Here is a 22461-nt window from a genome sequence, read left to right on the forward strand (position 1 = left end):
CATTAGAGCTCCATTGTCTGCTGATCATCCTCTAGTGACTGGAGTGCCGTCATCACCGCCACGAGAGCAGCTCTAATACCTCTGTAATAGACTGCATTAAATCTGTAACCATTAAGTCCAAGATATAAAAGCCTCGACAGCATTGCAGGTGATCAGGTAACTCTACAAGTTAATTGAACTTTTTAAAACTAAATCAGAAATGGAAGAACCTTTGACAGTCTACCTGCCGCCTGCTTCAACATTAGCGGAGAGTCTTTCCAACACCACCAGCAGCAATTGCAAAGCAGTTTTATATCCAGCAAAGATGCCGAAAATCTGTATACATTAAAACAGATGAGGCGGGGGGTGGGGAGTGCAGGGGTGGTGGGGTGCATTCACAAGGTAGACAGTTGTTTCACGCTTTGCGGTGCTTCGTCAGGCCTGTAACAGATGTGAAAGACGTGAAACAACAGTCTCCCTTGTGAACGTCCCAACACCCCCACCTTACCTACCATGAGAGCAGCTCTAATACCTTTGTTATAGACTGTGTTAAGTCTGTAACTATTAAGTCCAAGATATAAAAGCCTCTACAGCATTGCAAGTGATCAGGTAACTATAAGAGTTAATTGAATTATTTATCTTGACCCAACTGAATCAGAAATGGAAGAACCTTTTACAGTCTACCTGCCGCCTGCTTTAACATTACCGGAGAGTCTTTCCAACACCAGCAATTGCAAAGCAGTTTTATATCCAGCAAATATGCTGAAAATTTGTATATAGTAAAACAGATGAGGTTGGGGGGGGGGGGGCGCGTTCACAAAGGAGACAGTTGTTTTATGCCTTGCAACGCTTCATCAGGCTCGTCACAGGCCTCCCGAAGCACCACAAGACCTCAAAAAATGTTCGCCTTTGTGAACACCCATGCTTAATCTGTTTCACTTCTCCCCTGCACAAACCTCTATACTAAGTCAATTTGCACATAACATTAAAGACAAAGCAGTCTGAAGACTACCGACATGGGGAGTGCTCCATTCTTTTACTTATACCGAAGTGGATACATTTTATGCTTATATTTGAAGCACCATGCAAGTTGATCAGAATCAGTGGAGATTTTCTTTCTGCCTGAATTGGTGTTTAGTGTAACCAATGATTGTAAGATTGTGGTGGTGCTGGGGAGTCCTGTTTCTCTTTCTGTGTGATATATAATGAAAATTGTTTGAAATATGCGTAGACCTGCAGGGGTTGTCCGAGCATGGAAAAAATCATTGTAAAAGCAAGAATAGCAGCTATACTCATCTACCCTAGCCCCCGCAGCTACTGCACCAACTCTACCAGGCCCCACTTGTGACCACTAGTGTCTTGTTTCTGGTGCTGCCTCGCCCTTTCAGGAACTGCCCCTTTCAACCAATCAATGGCCACAGAAATGTCCCGCCGAGTGGGCGGCACATTTTAGAGATACCAGAAAGTAGCCATGACAAATAGGTAGTGGAAGTATCGAGGGCTCTGGGTAGGCAAGTATGAGTATGTTTTTTTTTTTCATATAGATTTTTTTTATCCCTAGACAAACCTTAAAAGGGTTAATTACATTTCATTTATTAAGTGATTATCCATTTGGTTTCCTTCCAAATGACTAACACCCCTATACTTCCTAATACCCCTATACACCCCTATACTTCTGGCAGACACACTCTGAATTAGTCATGTGACGGTAAAAAAAAAAGCATATCAGCATACATCCAATGACATCTTGCTAGTCAGTATTGATCCATGCAGATCTTGGCTTTCAAGCCTCATTGGTGAACCCCTTATGTAGAAGAAGTGTCATACCACTGCCTTGAGCATAATATCTACTATGTACACCTGATGCCTTCTTGCACACAAGTTCTTAGTGTGTTCATACTGTGGTTTCTGGCCGATCACCATGGCTTGGTGCTGCTACAATTTCGGACAAATGCTGCCTTATTCCTGGCTTGTCCTGTTACTTTAAATCTGTTGTGAAGAGGATACTGCACTCCACAGTGTTTGAGTATTCTACTTTCTTAATGCGAAGAGACTCAGTGGGGTATGGAGACTTATTTTTAGGAAATGGTCCAAAGAAAAAAAGTATGCAAATTAGCTCCCCACCAGAAAAGGTGGTGTTTTTAAAAAGCTCATTTGCCCATACAACGCTGCCTCAAAAAACATCTGAAAACACTAATACATCTCTTCAATGAATGTTTGTATAAGATATTAATTAAGCTTATCGGACACTTATCCTCTATCCCATCTACTTACCTGTTCTTGGTGTGCTCTAGCCTCCACCTTCCTGGATGAGCACAAGTAACGGCCCATTCAGCCATTCACCACCCACATCGATATCTTCCACAGGAAGAGAATGGGCCGTCACTTAGGCTCGTCCAGTAAGGTGAGGGCCAGAGCATGCCAAGGACAGGTAAGTAGACCAGGCCCCGTACAGGGGATCACGGGGGGTTCCAATGGTCGAATCCTCCGCAATCAGACACTTATCTCCTATCCTGTGAAAAGTGGTTAAGGGGTCTGATGAGTTAAAGTTTTTGTTAAAGATCAACAAACACGTGTAAAGGAACATGTTACTACATATGGTAGCTATTGCTTTCTCATAAAATTATCCAGGCTTCAAGCCTCCTGTTCATATGCTACAAATGAGAAGGTCGCAGGTTTAGGCTTTGGGCAATGCAACTGTCCTGCTTGATTGACTTCTAAACTGAGTAAAATAAGAAAAAAAAAAAATGAAAATCCGCTATATGTGCCGATCTCGGTTGGTGCATCATGTGCGCACTCACCTAGGCTGTTGGTACAAAACCTTAATAAGTCATGTATATAACACCAAAGGATTAAGGACCTGACAAAGTATTAAATTGTAGATACAAAAAAGTGTTGTCTGTGAGTTTTATTATTTTATACATTTCTGTGACCAGCTATAAGGAAGTGTATTGCCTAGATTTTTTTTTATCAATTAGAAAACTAAAATAACGGAGCAATGGAGGCACGTGGTAAATTGGTAAATAGCGTTGTCATTAGCGTTACCCACAGTACAAGCCTATAGCCATAGGTTAGGGTGGGTGATACAGATGACAGATTCCCTAAATGGAGAGCACAATGTTTTGAAGCTGCGAAAACAACCAGCCAAGAAGAACATTAAGGTACATAAAAGAATCAAGCACTTACGTGACACAATTGGACGAGGACGCATGGAATGGGCGGGGCTTAGTAACAAAGGCAAGCCGCTGATTGGCCGGAGAAAGACAGGCGATGGGATGGAGAACTAAAGGCGGAATTGGCCCTGAGAGAAGAAGTACAGTATGGACAGACAGACAGTACAATAAAACAGATAGAGGGGCGGAACATGTAGTGGACCCCCTTAGCTCTTGGTCTGTAGGGCTTAGTTAATACACATACAGTAGTCTAGTCAAAAAGAGTTATAAAAAGGTATAAAAAGTAATTATAAAATGAAGTTTTAAAATTATGATTAAAAATAGTAGGTCAGTAAGCAGACACAGAGCTAAAGAGGGTCCCAGACACAGATAACACAACCCCATATTCCACCAACCTCTCACCCACAGCAAGAACAAATGAAAAGGTCAGAGATATCTGAGAAGAACAGACAAGGGAATTTATGACTTTGCAGTTGTTAGCCTACAATTCCCAACATGCCCCAAGAAAGAAAAGTGGTAGAATATGTTGGGAGCTGTATTTTTTAGCAACTGAAGGGGCACAGGATACCATACCTAGAGCAGAAAAAGACACTTACTGGGCACTCTGTTGATGGCCTTCAGAGGTCTGAGGACCCGCACAGTACGAATAGCAGATAAATTAATGTTCTGGAGATCCAAGGAGTACTCCACCATCCTGCAAGTAATAGAAAACACACATACAGGTAAATATAAGAAAAGATTTTACCACAACTATTAGTATTTTAGATTACATGGCAAAAATGGTAGCAGTAACATTTATTCCAAGATTTTCCTTTTCCCTCCTTACTTCTAGGGGCCATATTTGTTTTATTCTTCCATAAACAGAGCCATAGGGGGTTTGTTTTTTTATAGGCCCAATGGGGTGGCAATTGTTCTCTGTTCTTGAGATCGGTGGGGGTCCCAGTGGTTGGAACCATATCAGTCAGCTTTTTATCCCCTATTATGTGGATTGGGGAAAAAAACTTGGGAATACTTCTTTAATGGCACTCTTTATTTAACCATAACTTTTAAATATAGGGAATTATTTTGTATTTGTATTTATTTTTTTTCACATTTAATTATTTAATATACTTTTAAGTTCCACAAAGGCATTTCACTTTGTGATCACTTGATACAGTTCACTGCAGTACATATGTATTACAATGAACCCCCAAACGGGGGTCCTGTTCTCGAGATCACAGAAGGTAATAGCATGTGGACCCCTAACTTATCACCTATCCTATGGATAAGGTATAAATATTTATGATATAGACACCTATTGTCATGTCAGGTAGGGAGCTGTACAGATCTGAGCTTACCTTTAACCACTGTCCCTACATACTTGGATGATCCACTCTAAAAGGTAGCCCAACTAGGCAATGGGGCACAGGGCATCAAGGAAAGTCAGACAGACAGATAAGGTCATCAATTAGCAAAATATGTAAAACAGTATAAAATCAGCAGGCAAAGTGTTAACCAGGTACAAGCCAGAAAGTCAAAATCCAAGAGGGCAGCACAGTACAAAATCAGAACCAAAAGTGATTTCAGGACAGGCAAGGGTCAAACCATGAGAGTAGTGTGGTACAACATCAACAAACAGTGAGAAACCTCAGGGAACAGGCAGAGGTCAGGACACAGACATGCTGATCAGGATAAAAAAACATAGGGGGGTCACAAACAACTCTGCTAGTGAGCTGCTTGTTTAAATATCCTGTCACTGGGAAGTGTGAGCACCTTCGTAGCAGCTAATTTGATTGGCGCTCCCACCTGCTGAAAACTGGGCTGGCAATGCCACACAGTGACGAATTAGCAAACTATGAGCAAACCTTAGTTCGTCAGCTGATAGCATCTTTTAAGCTACTAAAAAAACAATGTTTTCTGGCTACATATCTACCGTAGTAAAAGGAAATGTGCAGCTGACACACAAAGTTTGTTTTTTTATTATCTTTTTTAAAGCAGTTTAAATATGTGATCAGCTGACAAACAAGCATTTTCTCATTTGTCAGCTGGTTGCTGGGCCTATTCAGCAGACAGTCAACTTGTAGATAGTACAGCCCTACAAACTACAAAGATCAGATGCACTTTTAGAGTGGACAGACTGATCTATATCTGTCATCCACAGTTTGCACATCCCTAACCTTTTAAGTCTTGTCTGTTCAGTGCTTTGTGTTGCATTCTATTATTCAAAATGTCCAACTTCAGCTCCCATATGTGTTTATCTAAAAAGAACTTTATATCAGAATGTCCAAGCATGATTACAGACGCTACGAAAATTGTACCTTTTTGTATTCAAGTGTTCTTTTATTTGTACCATTTATTGTGTCTGTGGTGATGTCTCCAGACATGTCATTGGGCAAATTGGTAGGATAGTTATTCTTTCTTCTAAAAAATGGCCACTTTTCTCCACAACAGTAGTCCGGGCGGCTCTGACATTTGAGTGTTTTTTATTTTTTATTTTTCATTTACAGTACTGTATTTAAAAAGTCCATCCAAATAGAACATTGGTTTGAATATTATAATTTATGAGTAATTTTTATCATCCTATAATAAACATCCAGACTACTTAAAGGGGTACTCCTTTGGATAGGGGCTAAGATGTCAGCCCCGGGATCCCCGCTGCGGCACCACGCTATCATTACAGGACAGAGCAAGTTCGCTCTGTGCGTAATGACGGGCGATACAGGGGACGGAGCAGCATGACATCATGGCATGTCCCCTTAATGCAAGTCTATGGCAGGGGGCGTGACGACCACCAAGCCCCCTCCGATAGACTTGTATTGAAAGGGGCAGGCCATGACGTCACGAGGGGGCGGAGCCGTGACGTAAAGATGCTCCGGCCCCGAACTCGCTCTGCGCTGTAATGATAGTGCGGTGCCGCAGCGGGGGTCCCGGGGCTCCCCAGCAGCGGGACCGCGGTGATCTGACATTTTATCACCTATCCTTTGGATAGGGGATAAGATGTCTAGGGGCGGAGTACCCATTTAACAAAAGCCAAAACCTTTTGTTGAAATGGTAAGAGTGGTCTTATCTTGTTTAAATATTGTTTTATTTATATTCTTACTACATAAAAACATAGAAACATAGAATGTACCGGCAGATAAGACCCATTCAGCCCATCCAATATTTTTCTATGCTATGAATAGTCCCTGGCCCTATCTTATATGAAGGATATCAGTAAAGTAATACTTCCGGATATTACTGCAGAAACCTTTCCCCTGTAATATAAAACTACTGCCACATTCTCCCCCCCCCCCCCTCATATCACATCTCCCCCACCTGTCACATTCCCCCTGTCAGATTTCCCCCCTGTCACATTCTCCCCCCCCCCCCCCTTTGTCACATTCCCCCCCCCCCCCCCTGTCACATTTTGTACTGCAGCAATACACTGGGTTTCCCAGGCGGTTTTCAAATCTCCCACTGGATCCAGGAAACCCAGTGTGTTCTGCCGAAAAAGACCTTTCCCCATCAGCCAATTACTGGCTTGACACATGACACCGCTGCGGCCAGTGATTGGCTGAAAATGGAAAGGTCCTACTACTTGTACAGTAAAGAGGAGACACGGGACCGCACAGAGGGAAACGGCATCTGCAGGGACCAGGAGTAGGTGAGCATAAGTTTTTTTTTTTTTTTTTCTCCTTGCGCCCTTTTACTTAGCTCAGTGTTTTTCTACCATGGTGCCTTCAGCTGTTGTGAAACTACAACTACCAGCATGTCCGGACAGCGTTTGCAGGTCCGGACATGTTGGGAGTTGTAGTTTGGCAACAACTGGATCCACCCTGGTTGGGAAACACTGACTTTTAGTATTTAAATTAGTTTTTAGCTGCTCTGGCCGGTCCCAGCCTGCAGCAGCACACGGGAGCCGGCCCGAGCAGATAATAACAGGTTTTCCTGGGGGGCAAAAATCACGATTCGATTTCTTTTGCGATATATCGTGCAGCCCTACTATAAACCCATGAGCACTTCTCTATCTACTGCTAATACATCTCCCTATACACCCAAGGAATCTGCCTGCCTGCTGCTCTATTATAATTGTCTGCCTATTATTCAGTCTACTGAAATAATTACCCCTAAATCCCTTTCCTCAGATACTGAGGTTAGATCACATATTCGATATTCTGTCCTTGGGTTTTGATGCCCCAGATACATTATCTTGCACTTATTTAGAAACATTTTAGGTGCCAGAGTTCTGACCATTGCTAAATCCTTTTCCATTTGGCGTGTCCCTCCAGGAAAATCAACCCTGTTACAAATCTTGTATAGGACATAGAACAGATCAGTATTATCGGTCATCTCCTGCTCTGGTCTGCTCGATCACAGACCAGAGCAGGAGACGCCGGGAGCCGGAAGGAGGAAGGAGAGGGGACCTCCGTCCGGCGTTATGAATGATCGGATCCCCGCAGCAGCGCTGCGGGCGATCCGATCGTTCATTTAAATCGCGAACTGCCGCAGATGTCGGGATCTGTATTGATCCCGGCACCTGAGGGGTTAATGGCGGACGCCTGCGAGTCCCTGGCGGGTCCCTGGCGGTTATGCACAGGACGTAAATGTACGTCCTGGTGCGTTAAGTACCACCTCACCAGGACGTACATTTACGTCCTGCGTCCTTAAGGGGTTAATAAAAGTTTGAATCACCCGCCTTTTCCCATAAAAAAAAACCCAGTGTAAATAGAAATAAACATATGTGGTATCGACCGCACGGTCAATGGCGTGTGTGCAAAAAAATTCCACAGTCTAAAATAGCGCATTTTTGGTCACCTTTTATATAATGAAAGAATGTATAAAAAGCAATCAAAAAGTCAGATCAATACAAAAATGGTACCGCTAAAATCTTCAGATCACAGCGCAAAAAATGAGCCCTCATACTGCTCTGTACGCTCAAAAATAAAAAAGTTATAGGGGTCAGAAGATGACAATTTAAAAATTTCCTGCATGTAGTTATGATTTTTTCCAGAAGTACGACAAAATCAAACCTATATAAGTAGGGTATCATTTTAACCGTATGGACCTACAGAATAAAGATAAGGTGTCCTTTTTACCGGGAAAATTTACTACTTAGAAACAGAAGCCCCAAAAATTTACTAAATTGTGTTTTTTCTTCAATTTTGTCACACAATAATTTTTTTTCCGCTTCATTTTACATTTTTGGGAAAAATTACTGATGAAAAATTACAGAGAAGAATTGGTGGCGCAAAAAATAAGCCATCATATGGATTTTTATGGTGCAAAATTGAAAGCGCAAAAAACGGAAAAACCCCTGGTCCTTATTAAACAAAATAGGTCCTAGTACAGATCTGTGAAGTCCCCTCTGGTAACAAGACTTTGCTTTGAATACTCTCCATTGACTACAACCCTCTGTAGTCTGTCCCTCTGCCACCGCCTAAGCCATTCAACTAGAATGAATTTGTGATCTCACACACCGAGAGCTGATAGATGTCCTTGTACTGTAGGTTATTTCAGCATTGAAATTATTAATAAAAAGGTTATCCAGCCTCATAAAATTGATGGCCTATCTTCAGGACCAACTGCTTGCATCCCTGCCGATCAGATGTTTGAAGGGGCTACAGTGCTTTTATGAGCACCGCAACCTCCTCAATGTTTGCCAGTGCTTTTTCTTGTTCCGTGCTGTATGACTAGTGATATGGTGCGGGAGGCTTCTGATGTCACAGCCACGCCCCTTGTGATGTCACAACCACGCCCCCTCAATGCAAGTCTATGGGAGGGGGCGCAACAACAGTCACGCCCCCTCCCATAGACTTGCATTGAGGGGCGTGTCCGTGACATCACAAGGTGCCATGACTGTGACGTCACAAGCCTCCGGCGCTGCACCCGATGCTCTAAATGAACGCCGGGACCTCCCGCGATCAGACATCATATCCCCTATATTTTGGATAGGGGATAAGATGTCTAGGGGCGGAGTACCCCTTTAAGCTGTAGATGCCCTTTAAATGAAATTATCTTCAGCTTGAATGAGTTGAATCTGTTACAGACCAAGGGATTTGTTCAAGGAACAACCATCATCTTTTAAAGAATGTGAAGACAACAATTAGCAAAACAATGACTATACATTACCATACAAAAATATTGTCTATATTGCAAAAAATTAAAACAAATATATCATCTAAAGAATAAATCCCACATATACTGCACGTGCTGGTGCCCTTACACCATTGGGTTGTCTAGAAAACTAAAGAGGCTCATGGTGTTTATAGGTTCTTTAGTTTTTTTTATTTTATTTAAGCCAGCAAGATAAAAGTTCCAGTTTCTGACCAATGAAAATCCATGCAGCTATGATAGGGAATATGTTGCAGTTTTTTTCCTCTATAATATTACTACATAAACAGGTGGGTTTAGAAACTTTATTATTCCTGTCCTCTGTAATGTTCCCAAAACTCCAACAAATGTGCACACTGAATAGGCAACATAAAGGTGATGTAGCAACAACAAAGCACCTTACCGTACTGGTCCCTTATATGAGGTATATGCAGTATCCTGGTACAGATTCCGCTTCCTGAAATGCATTGGTTGTTGTATGGTTGCAGTGTTGTTGTTATATTTCTTTGCAATTACTCTGTACTGTGGTATCTTATGTATTTTACCATGCGCTGGTCATATGTATAGAAAAACATACTACATAGTATGCATAGAAAAACATACTACAGTGTGAAGCATTGGTTGGTTAGTTAGGCCAAATGAGGAGTGCTCAGTTTCCTCTATAGTTAGGCTTCAACCCAACCTGGAACCAAATGGAGATAACCTCAGAACTTAAGCAGGGAATCTTCTCAATCCTATTTAAAGAGATATTAAATAGTGTTAAGAGCACTATCCTCCATGAAAGGAGTGTCTTCAGAGAAATAGTTTGGAAGGTGTAAGTACCTCTTTGTATTCCTGGAACCTGCATGAGCATTAGGCTCATGGCTCATAATATAGGAAAGCAGCTCTTAAAGGGGTACTCCGTCCCTAGACATCTTATCCCCTATCCAAAGGATAGGGGATAAAATTTCTGATTGCGGGGGTCACGCCGCTGGGGATCCCCGTCATCACGGCTGCAGCACCCTAGACATCCGGTGCACGGAGCGAAATTTGCTCCTTGCCGGATGACTGGCGATGCGGGGTGGAGGCCTATGAGGTCACGGTCACACCCCGCTCGTGATATCATGGCCATGCTCCCTGAATGCAAGTCTATGGGAGGGGGCATGACTTCTGTCATGCCCCCTCCCATAGACCTGCATTGAGGGTGTGTGGCCGTGATGTCAAGAGCCTCCAGCGCTGCACCCGTTGCTCTAAACAAACACCGAGTGCAGCAGGAAAATCGCTGGGTGCCCCACAATCACGGCTGCGGCACCTTAGACATCCGATGAACGGAGGGAAATTTGCTCTGTACTGGATGACTGGCGATGCGGGATGGAGGCTCATGATGTCACATTCACACCCCGCTCGTGATATCATGGCCATGCCCCCTCAATGCAAGTCGATGGGAGGGGTACGTGACTTCCGTCACGCCCCCTCCCATAGACTTGCATTGAGGGTGTGTGGCCGTGACGTCAAGAGCCTCCGACGCTGCACCCGTCGCTCTAAACGAACACCGGGTGCAGCAGGGAGACCGCTGGGGTCCCCAGCGGCGGGACCCCCGTGATCAGACATCTTATCCCCTATGCTTTGGATAGGGGATAAGATGTCAAGGGGCAGAGTACCCCTTTAACGCTCCTCGGCCTAGGTGCAACCTTACCCTCTGCACCGCCGATAGTTATGCCCCTGTTGCAGCAGCTACATCTGAACTCCACCACAACGCATCCTTGTCTTGCATTGGGCATAAAATAACAGTATTCATCTGAATAACAGGTTAGCTCTGTAAGAAATAAATCTCACAGCCATTTAACATCTCAGCTGGCGTATAGGCCAATATATCACAGTGTACAGCATGTACCGCAGTAGTTAGATGTCAGCAAAAAAAATACTTCTGAGCGTATAGAAAATCTGAGTATGCATATTTCAGAAGATATGGTATGTGTCTGACGGAAAGTAATTACGTGACAGTGGAGGAAAATATGAGCATGCAGCTGCAGGTATAGCTATCGGTAAGCGCGTTCTCCATGATTTCCGTTCATTAGCGAGCAAGAGCATCAATATAGATAAGCAGGCGGCCCACATCTTCTGCTGCAAATGAATTTAAGCCATTGAAGCAATAGTCACTCCCAGTCCCAACAATTGGATTACTGTTTTAAAAAACCTCGCTTGGAAAATGTATTTTCTTATCAAAGATATCAAGCCATTGCTTTAATGTGATGCATTATTTGACACATTGCTTTATTTCCTAAAAATAGAAAATAAAGGTGCCGGGGCTGTGAATTAGCAAGATGTGACCACAGAATAGACCCAAAAGCTCACAATAGCAGGCGGTGCCAGGTAATCAGATGGTGAAGAATGGCTGGCGCTGGGCATTCAATGCATCACAATGGGAATGGTTAAATAGCTGTAAATTCAAACACAAATGTTCTTTTTTTGTATAAGGGGCAACCTGCCATTTGCAAAGCCGCCGAACCTCCTCACATTTCAAGGGACAAGTACACAAAGGGAGTAACTACAGTGAGACTGTAACACACTGTCCTGCTCGGATTTATTTCCAAGCAAGCAGAATGCAGCTGTAATTGAATGCTGTTGTTTTCGAGGCTTCCGGCACATGTTCCTCCTACATTTGAATGTATTGAATTGCGGATTTAAAGTTAGACCTGGAAAAACCAAGGAGTCTTTAGGGAAAAGCTCAACAAACTGCAATAGGATTCTTTATCTCATATATGGACACAATGTGTTGCTTGGATTCTTTTAATGTATTTTGATTCATGTTTGGTTATTTTTATACAGGCTTTGCGTCCTTTAATGTCTGCTCTCTCTCACTTCTATAATATAGTGCTACGTGTCCATTTATGATAAAAGAGGACGGAACAGACGCTTTGAAGGTGAAAGGGGCAAATGGCTAATGGTGGTTTCTAATCAAGGACACTGTGATAAGCTATAATATAGAGATACAGGGCGACATGTGCTGAACACAAATACCAAGGCTTAACGTACAACGTATTGGAATGGATAGGAAATGCACATATAGCAAGATTGATGGAGGTAGAGATCACTCTCTAAAAACAGCAATGACAAACTGAGCTCAATATCTTCACTAAGAATTTAAGGCATGGGCATAGGTACCAGGGTGGCCGACAAAGTAGCTGCTATAGTGCCCAACAACTCAAAGGGCCCAATTTCAGGCAAAAGGTGAATAAGTAATGAATATGGACAACAGAAAATTGAAGGCAAACCTATTTTAAGTTTAACGAGGCTCCAAGGATATCCCTGATATGTGAATCATCCCTTTGCTTCGGTGTACTAGATTATTCTTGTGCTATGACATTACTGTGTGCATTATGCCTGTACTGTGACGTTGTTGTGTGTATTACTCCTATACTGTGACATAACTGTGTGCATTATACCTGTACTGTGACAACATTGTGTGCATTATTCCTGTACAGTGACATCACTGTGTGCATTATTAGTGTACAGTGACATCACTGTGTGCATTATACCTGTACTGTGGCATAACTGTGTGCTTTATTCCTGTACTGTGGCATCATTGTGTGCATTATTCCTGTACAGTGACATCACTGTGTGCATTATTCCTGTACTGTGACATAACTGTGTGCATTATACCTGTAATGTGACATCATTGTGTGCATTATTCCTGTACTGGGACATAACTGTGTGCATTATTCCTGTACTGTGACAACATTGTGTGCATTATTCCTGTACTGTGATATCATTGTGTGCATTATACCTGTACTGTGACAACATTGTGTGCATTATTCCTGTACTGTGACATCATTGTGTATATTATTCCTGTACTGTGACAACATTGTGTGCATTATTCCTGTACTGTGACATCATTGTGTGCATTATTCCTGTACTGTGACATCATTGTGTGCAATATACCTGTACTGTGACATCATTGTGTGCATTATACCTGTACTGTGACATCATTGTGGACATTATACCTGTACTGTGACATCGTTGTGGGCATTATACCTGTACTGTGACATCATTGTGGGCATTATACCTGTACTGTGACATCATTGTGGGCATTATACCTGTACTGTGACAACATTGTGTGCATTAAACCTGTACTGTGACAACATTGTGTGCATTATACCTGTCCTGTGACATCATTGTGTGCATTATTCCTGTACTGTGACATCATTGTGTGCATTATTCCTGTACTGTGACATCTTTGTGTGCATTATACCTGTACTGTGACATCATTGTGTGCATTATACCTGTACTGTGACATCATTGGGTGCATTATTCCTGTACTGTGACATCATTGTGGGCATTATACCTGTACTGTGACATCATTGTGGGCATTATACCTGTACTGTGACAACATTGTGGGCATTATACCTGTACCGTGACAACATTGTGGGCATTTTACCTGTACTGTGACATTATTGTGTGCATTATACCTGTACTGTGACAACATTGTGGGCATTATACCTGTACTGTGACATCATTGTGGGCATTATACCTGTACTGTGACATCACTGTGCACATGATACCTGTACTGTGACATCATTGTGGGCATTATTCCTGTACTGTGACAACATTGTGTGCATTAAACCTGTACTGTGACAACATTGTGGGCATTATACCTGTACTGTGACATCATTGTGTGCATTATACCTGTACTGTGACAATATTGTGGGCATTATACCTGTACTGTGACAACATTGTGGGCATTATACCTGTACTGTGACATTATTGTGTGCATTATACCTGTACTGTGACAACATTGTGGGCATTATACCTGTACTGTGACATCCTTGTGTGCATTATACCTGTACTGTGACATCATTGTGGGCATTATACCTGTACTGTGACAACATTGTGGGCATTATACCTGTACTGTGACATCATTGTGGGCATTATACCTGTACTGTGACATCATTGTGTACAATATTCCAGTACTGTGTGCATGATTCCTGTGCATTATAGAGACCAAAATACACTCAAGCTTTTCATGTTCTGAACTTGCTGCTGGAAGTGAGTGGGGCCATGCTTAGCTGTGGGTTACTTATGTCCTATGCCGCTTATTTTAGGGATCCAAACGTATCCTATATTTGTAATATTGCTGCACGTAACATAATCCCATTCAAGATTGGGGGTAGGCTGGCTTTAAGTGTTCTACTATGCAGAGTTGCAGCACAGCATTCCTTCACCCGTGATTCAGATTTCCGCCATAGTTCTCTATTTAAATATCTAGGTCAATGCAAAATGGCTTGTTGCCACTTCTCTTGCACCCATGGTACATGTCCAGCCATTTCTCCCAGTAGTAAAACCTGTTTGGAACTTTTCAATGGACAACTTTTTTGCCCAACTTTCTGAGCCAAGTCTTCATATTTATTTTTACAGGAATAAATATTGTAATGTCGGTCTGACCAGGGGAATATATTCTGGTTCACAGTTTCGGCAAGCCTAACACAGCATAGAGTGACATAGAGAGTAATACACCATTATGTACATTTGGTTTACCGTTATGGGGTTTGAATGGTGTCCACGTGTTAGATGTAGTATGGAAGGCAATGCATAAATCCTCTCTATTCCCATACAAAGTTAAACAACATATTAACCAGCAGTAGGCCCAAACCTTACAGGGAGCTTGTCATCACTTTAATGCTGCTGGAACCACAGGTCATCAGGGCGGTCCCCGGTGGCTTCTTTCCATCCCATTAGCTCGATCCCTATACCTATACAGAGAAAGATCTGTCAATCAAGGCTGGTGGGGCAGGAGAAGCAGCTGGGACCTTCCAGATGATTCATAGTCAAGGCAGCACAAAAGCCATGATAAGTTCCCTTTAAAATTGTGCCTATTATGATGTCTGAGCACTAGGCTTGCTCCAGGTACTTACATTGATGGTACAAGAATAAGATCTATAGCCCTGTGGGACAGGACATATCTTCATTATTTTAAATCAGAATTGAATTACAATGACAGAAAATGTTCATATTGCTAAAGTGGTGTGGACAGTTTCATAAATAAGTGAACACAGTACTGTGTGAACGGTGCTCTATATATGGTTTAAAAAGTGGAATGCTACGTTAATCTGAATTCCTTACAGACGCTGAGAGCTTGGTGTTTTTTTTCACCTTTGGTAATGCATTTTTAAAATGCCTCTGACACTTCTCACAGGCTGCATGATAAATCTGTGGCTTTTGTATCACACATAGGGAGTCCTCAAGGGCTAGAGAGGAACTTAGTCTGCAATTACCGCCCATGATGTTCCAAGTGTCTTGTTTCATTCTTCAAGCTGACTGTATGTTCTGGCGCCGTAGTGAAGCATACCTGGGAAGTCAGGCAGAAGCAGGTAGCGCTGATACCTGACCTAAGCAGACAGCTCATTACATCTGGATGAGAGAAGCCCTCTGACACAGCTTCCAGCAACCACTCTCCAGAATCTACACTCCCCCAACTCGCCTCAATACAAAATCACTGGATGCTATCATCTTTCAATAGACAGAAAGCAACAACAGAGACTGCACAACTATATTTACTGGTGAATATAGATTCAGCTGGAGGAAAACTAGGAATACTATTGTTCCTGGCTGATTTACAATAATGCACATGGAGTATGTACTGTATAGTGTCAAAGCATCTTAGGACTTCCAGTTCCGGCGCTGCCATGCCTGGTTGCAGCTGATTGAGCTCCCGTGCCTTCTGACCTCTCACTGCTGCTCGCTGCTCAAATCGTGTCTTCCCCGGCAGCCTTCCGTGACCTGTGCCTCCCGGGTACTTATTACTTCTCCTTAATATCTACCCTTGCTAATTTTGGCTCCTTCTCCAGATATAAAGTCAACCCGACAAAAAGTGAATTTCTCTCTTTGGGACCTTCTATTACGTCCTCTTATTAGAGGTCTACAGTGGGGATCAAAAGTTTGGGCACCCCAGGTAAAAATTTGTATTAATGTGCATAAAGAAGCAAAGGAAAGATGGAAAAATCTCCAAAAGGCATCAAATTACAGATTAGACATACTTATAATATGTCAACAAAAGTTAGATTTTATTTCCATCATTTACACTTTCAAAATAACAGAAAACAAATAAATGGCATCTGCAAAAGTTTAGGCACCCTGCAGAATTTATAGCATGCACTGCCCCCTTTGCAAAGCTGAGACCTGCCAGTGTCATGGATTGTTCTCAATCATCATCTGGGAAGACCAGGTGATGTCAATCTCAAAGGTTTTAAATGCCCAGACTCATCTGACCTTGCCCCAACAATCAACACCATTGATTCTTCTAAGCAGTTGTCTAGAAATCTGAAACTGAAAATAGTTGACACACACAAAGCTGGAGAAGGCTATACCAAGATAGCAAAATGTTTACAGATGTCAATATCCGCTGTTGGGAATGTAATTAAGAAATGGCAGTCATCAGGAACAGTGGAAGTTAAAGCAAGATCTGGAAGACCAAGAAAAATATCAGACAGAACAACTCACAGGACTGTGAAAAAAACAATTCAAAACCCACGTTTGACTGGACAATCCCTCCAGAAAGATCTGGCAGACACTGGAGTTGTGGTACACTATTCTACTATAAAGAGATACTTGTACAAATATGGTCTTCATAGAAGAGTCATAAGAAGAAAACCTCTTCTACGTCCTCACCACAAAAATCAGCATTTGAACTTTGCAAATTAACATATAGACAAGCCTGAAGCATTTTGGAAACAAGTTCTGTGGACCGATGAGGTTAAAATTTAACTTTTTGGCCGGAATGAGCAAAGGTACTTTTGGAGACGAAGGGGAACAGAATTTAATGAAAAGAACCTCTGTCCAACTGTTAAGCATGGGGGTGGATCAATCATGCTTTGGGGTTGTATTGCAGCAAGTGGCAAAGGGAACATCTCACGAGTAGAAGGAAAAATGGATTTTATAAAATGTCAGCAAATTTTGGACACTTACTTGATGCCATCTGTGAAAAAGCTGAAGTTAAAGAGAGGATGGCTTCTACAAATGGATAATGATCCTAAACACACCTCAAAATCCACGGGAGATTACTTCAAGAGGCGTAAACTGAAGGTTTTGCCATGGCCTTCACAATCTCCTGACCAAAACATAATTGAAAATCTATGGATAGACCTTAAAAGAGCAGTGCTTGACAGACAGCCCAGCAATCTCAAAGAACTGGAATACTTTTGTAAGGAAGAATTGGCAAATATATCCCAAACAAGAATTGAAAGACTGTCTGGCTACAAAAAGCGTTTACAAGCTGTGATACTTGCCAAAGGGGGCAGTACAAGATATTAACTCTGCAGGGTGCCCAAACTTTTGCAGACGCCATTTTTTTTTTGTTTTCTGTTATTTTGAAAGTGTAAATGATGGAAATAAAATCTAACTTTTGTTGACATATTATAAGAATGTCTAATCTGTAATTTGATGCCTTTTGGAGATTATTCCATCTTTCCTTGGCTTCTTTATGCACATTAATACAAATTTTTACCTGGGGTGCCCAAACTTTTGATCCCCACTGTATAGGCCTCCCAATGGAGCTTCTCAATTCCTCTAACACATACCTTGGGATCAAGATAGGTAAACTTCCCTCCTCTTTGTACACTTTGAACTACCCCTCCCCCCCCCTTTTTAAGCAAATTAAGGAAGAACTTCAGAGATGGACCTACCTCCCTATTTTGCTTCTAGGCAAATGTCACTTAATTAAGATGATCATCTCTTCCCGTTTACTGTACCAATTGCAAACTCCTCCCATTCTTCTTAAGCACAAATATGTTAAGTAATATGAACTCAGCCTTCACATGTTTTATATGGGCAGGAAAGCGTCCCAGGATAGCCCTACAAAAATTGATGCTCAGCCGAATGGATGACGGGGTAGGTTTTCCCAATATTCGTCGTTATAATTTATCTTGTCCATTTCGGCATGTCATTGTTTTGGATCCATCAATCTAATTACCACTCTAATTTTTCTCTGGAGGCAGACCTGGTTTATTCTTGGGACTTGGTCTCCTGTTTGCACAACTGCATTCCGTGCCTTCCTGCCTATGTAAAGCGTTCGTTGGTGATTAGAGACACCATCCTAATCTGCAAGGCTGTTTGTAAAGCTTATGGCCCCTTTCTGCTGTCCGGTCGCCTCAACCTTTGGGGTCATCCCAAGTTTCCGCAAGGTAAGGAAAATACCTTGTTTGAGGCCTGGCTGTCCCTGCAGGAAATTCTCTCAAAATTCTCCTTGCCGCCCTCTCAATTCCTCCAGGTGTCTCAACTCCTTTCTTTTGGGTGCCACTCCCTCCCAACTTGATGTTATCATAGGCACACAACATCGAAAAGCAGGTCAGGTCTCGATAGGAACTTTTATGATCATTTCTTGAAAGTCTCCAAACACACTCTGTTCTCCAAACGGGAGACAATCACACACACCTGACTTACAGGATCTTATTCTGGATGGGTGGGCCAAGGTTAGGGCCAATGTTATTAGAGGTGGTGCAAAACTTTTTTTTAAATGTTGCATTATGGTTACCGGGGATTTAACATTTAACCCTTCGCTGCTTTCCCTGACAGGCTCATCTCCTACCAGGATACAGATTTTTTCCATGGGATATGGACCTGTCCTAAGACTAAGCACTTTTGGACAGAGATTAATCAATACATTGCGGATCTGTGGAAGGTTAGCCTGCCTTTTACACCTTTGGCCCTTTTGTTTCAGTCTGTCGGCTCATCTGTTGCGGAGGAACTGGATCTCTGTAATGTACCCAAATTTACTCATGTAGTTTTGCTGGTGGCGAAACGAGTCTTGATGTGTGAGTGGATCAAACCCACTATACCTGCCACGAATGATGTGGTTGGTGAACTGAAATCTCTCTTTGTAGCCGACAGACTGGACACGGAACTGCACAGGGAACAAAATGCACAAAAGTTTTTCACCAAATAGCATACCTTTCTCATTCCCATTATTCACAAGCTCAAATTGAAGAGGTGGTGTTGCCCTTCCAGCATACGGAGGGGTATTGTCTAGCAGCTTAGGTCCACTTTGCTTATCGGATGGCGCAAGGTAAGGACCCCTAGCCTGCTTCTTTTCTAAGATATTGTGAGGCAGAGGACCTTGGCTTTCTCTTGGCTTGCTCCCGTAATTTCTCCCCCACCCCATTTCTTTTTTTTATTTAGGTTGGTTGACTGTGTGATTGTATGTCGTACGTGATTCAGGACGGTGAGATGAGATGTCCAATTCTATTAGCACATATGTTGGGAGGGGTGGATTGGGAATATGCAATGTCTTTATCCGTACGGTTTTAGCAGATTTTTGCTACTACTATTTATTGTTCCTGTGGGTGCTGAGCTACCCACTGATGTACACTATGTATCTCCCTATTTGAACCATTGTTATCATACTGATGTTTATTTTATAAAATTGAAAAATCCCAATAAATAAAGTTATAATAAAAAAAAAATAAGCATCTTAGGAGGCACTTCATAGCATAAGAGGAGAAAAATAGGATTTTCAAAGTTATCTAGTGAAGAGTAGCATAATATTCACTCTCATATGGGGCCCTGTGATGGCATATCATTAAAGGTGTTATCCACCATAAGGGGATATGCACCTGCAGACAGTAATGGACATGCTTAGGAAGGATTTGTGCTTGTATTGGGGCTAAATTGCTATGTTATGAGATTACCATAATTCTGAGGATATATTTTTGTAAACTGACTAAGTCCCTTGATTCCTTGTTTGTAAGTGGGAGGTCACTTTTCTTCCTCCCACACATCAGCCACCCCATCCATTGAAATACACCTATGATCTCGTTCATGAAATAGACCAGTGTTTTCTGCCCAGGGTGCCTCCAGCTGTTGCAAAACAACAATTCTTTCAGAATAATCTCCCTCCCGTCCAGCGGTCGCTCCACCCATTGAAGCAGACAAGCTCCTCTGAACACCTGACTAGTGATGTAATGTCTTTGGCCACACTGCAACCTGGGAAACCTAAGACAACATTTTGTATGCTGTTAAAATAAACATAAGGGAAAAAATCACAGACAAATTGTGAGACCACCATGAAAGACAGGTACAGACACTAAACTATGCCCTGGCATCACGACAAGAAGGGGTTAATAACATCTTCCCCTTGGGTTATAACATCTACCCTGCATTGCACCTCACTGACACCAAATATAATTCTCAAAAGGTTTGCAGTAAAAATTACTAGTGGATTCAGTACAATGAGCTGTTTCTCACATCTTCAGTTGAATCCATAATGTGTTAAGCACCGTATTCCATACATAACACAGTTGATATCATGTTATGTAATTCATGGGTATAATATATTAAACTAGTTTCTTTCTGGGCTTTTCACTTGAGCAGTCTGTAATTGGCTATAATGGTTTTGATGCTGTAGAGAAAAGAGTTATATCGAAAAAGCTATTTCAGCCCAGGGGCATCTGCCAGCATTCCCAACCAAGGTGGTAGAGCATAGCTGTTCAAGTGAATACTTAAGATCAACACAGGGTGATGTTTTTAACGTCTATATATTTTGGAACATTTTTTTCTGCAAAACAGCAAAGAAAGAAAAAAAATACAGGACATAAAATGATCTAGAATTTTCTTTTGTTAAAATATAGTATAGACTCCCCTCAAGTTTAAAGTAAACCTGTCACTAACAAAAACTTTTTATATAATGTAGATAATACCATTAAATGTATATTTGAAATATACATTGGTTAAAATATCTGTATATTTATATATTATATTTTTTTGGGAAAAAATGTTACCCCTTCAGCTATTGCCTGTGTGTCTCTATGAGGAGTCCAAGTGCAGGAAGTGAGGGCAGAACAAGCAGGGCTCTGTGTAGGCTCCTGGCTTGTCAATCATCCTGATGCGTGAGCCGGGAGCGTGTCACAGAGCCTCAGTGTACAGTGTCCGTCCTCAGTGCACAGAGTCCTGCTTGTCCTCAGTGTACAGAGCCCTGCTTATCCTCAGTGTACAGAGCCCTGCTTGTCCTCAGTGTACAGAGCCCTGATTGTCCTCGGTGTAGAGAGCCCTGCTTGTCCTCAGGGTACAGAGCCTTGCTTGTCCTCAGTGTACAGAGCCCTGCTTGTCCTCAGTGTACAGAGCCCTGCTTGTCCTCAGTGTACAGAGCCCTGCTTGTACTCAATGTACAGAGCCCTGCTTGCCCTCAGTGCACAGAGCCCTGCTTGTCCTCAGTGTACAGAGCCCTGATTGTCCTCGGTGTAGAGAGCCCTGCTTGTCCTCAGTGTACAGAGCCTTGCTTGTCCTCAGTGTACAGAGCCTTGCTTGTCCTCAGTGTACAGAGCCCTGCTTGTCCTCAGTGCACAGAGTCCTGCTTGTCCTCAGTGTACAGAGCCCTGCTTGTCCTCAGTGTACAGAGCCCTGCTTGTCCTCAGTGTACAGGGCCCTGCTTGTCCCCAGTGTACAGAGCCCTGCTTGTCCTTAGTGTACAGAGCCCTGCTTGTCCTCAGTGTACAGAGCCCTACTTGTCCTCAGTGCAAAGAGCCCTGTTTGTCCTCAGTGTACAGAGCCCTGCTTGTTTTCAGTGTACAGAGCCCTGCTTGTCCTCAGTGTATAGGGTCCTGCTTGTCCCCAGTGTACAGAGCCCTGCTTGTTTTCAGTGTACAGAGCCCTGCTTGTCCTCAGTGCACAGAGCCCTGCTTGTCCTCAGTGCACAGAGCCCTGCTTGTCCTAAGTGTACAGAGCCCTGCTTGTCCTCAGTGTACAGAGCCCTGCTTATCCTCAGTGTACAGAGCCCTGCTTGTCCTCAGTGTACAGAGCCCTGATTGTCCTCGGTGTAGAGAGCCCTGCTTGTCCTCAGGGTACAGAGCCTTGCTTGTCCTCAGTGTACAGAGCCCTGCTTGTCCTTAGTGTACAGAGCCCTGCTTGTACTCAATGTACAGAGCCCTGCTTGCCCTCAGTGCACAGAGCCCTGCTTGTCCTCAGTGCACAGAGCCCTGCTTGTCCTCAGTGTACAGAGCCCTGCTTATCCTCGGTGTAGAGAACCCTGCTTGTCCTCAGGGTACAGATCCTTGCTTGTCCTCAGTGTACAGAGCCTTGCTTGTCCTCAGTGTACAGAGCCCTGCTTGTCCTCAGTGCACAGAGTCCTGTTTGTCCTCAGTGTACAGAGCCCTGCTTGTCCTCAGTGTACAGAGCCCTGCTTGTCCTCAGTGTACAGAGCCTTGCTTGTCCTCAGTGTACAGAGCCTTGCTTGTCCTCAGTGTACAGAGCCCTGCTTGTCCTCAGTGCACAGAGT

At 42.8% G+C, this 22461-nt stretch overlaps 1 protein-coding gene across 2 annotated transcripts in view; it reads right to left on the reverse strand.

The window, feature by feature from the left end:
- The window catches only part of CACNA1I (calcium voltage-gated channel subunit alpha1 I), a 721300-nt gene that overhangs the window by 299552 nt on the left and 399287 nt on the right, over positions 1-22461 (reverse strand). For both annotated transcript variants that reach the window (XM_056524026.1, XM_056524025.1), the window contains exon 5: positions 3749-3846. In XM_056524026.1, the coding sequence (XP_056380001.1) occupies positions 3749-3846 (98 nt within the window). The remainder of the gene's footprint in view (positions 1-3748; positions 3847-22461) is intronic.

Source organism: Hyla sarda, chromosome 6 (assembly GCF_029499605.1).
Source record: "Hyla sarda isolate aHylSar1 chromosome 6, aHylSar1.hap1, whole genome shotgun sequence".
NCBI classification, from domain to species: domain Eukaryota; kingdom Metazoa; phylum Chordata; class Amphibia; order Anura; family Hylidae; genus Hyla; species Hyla sarda.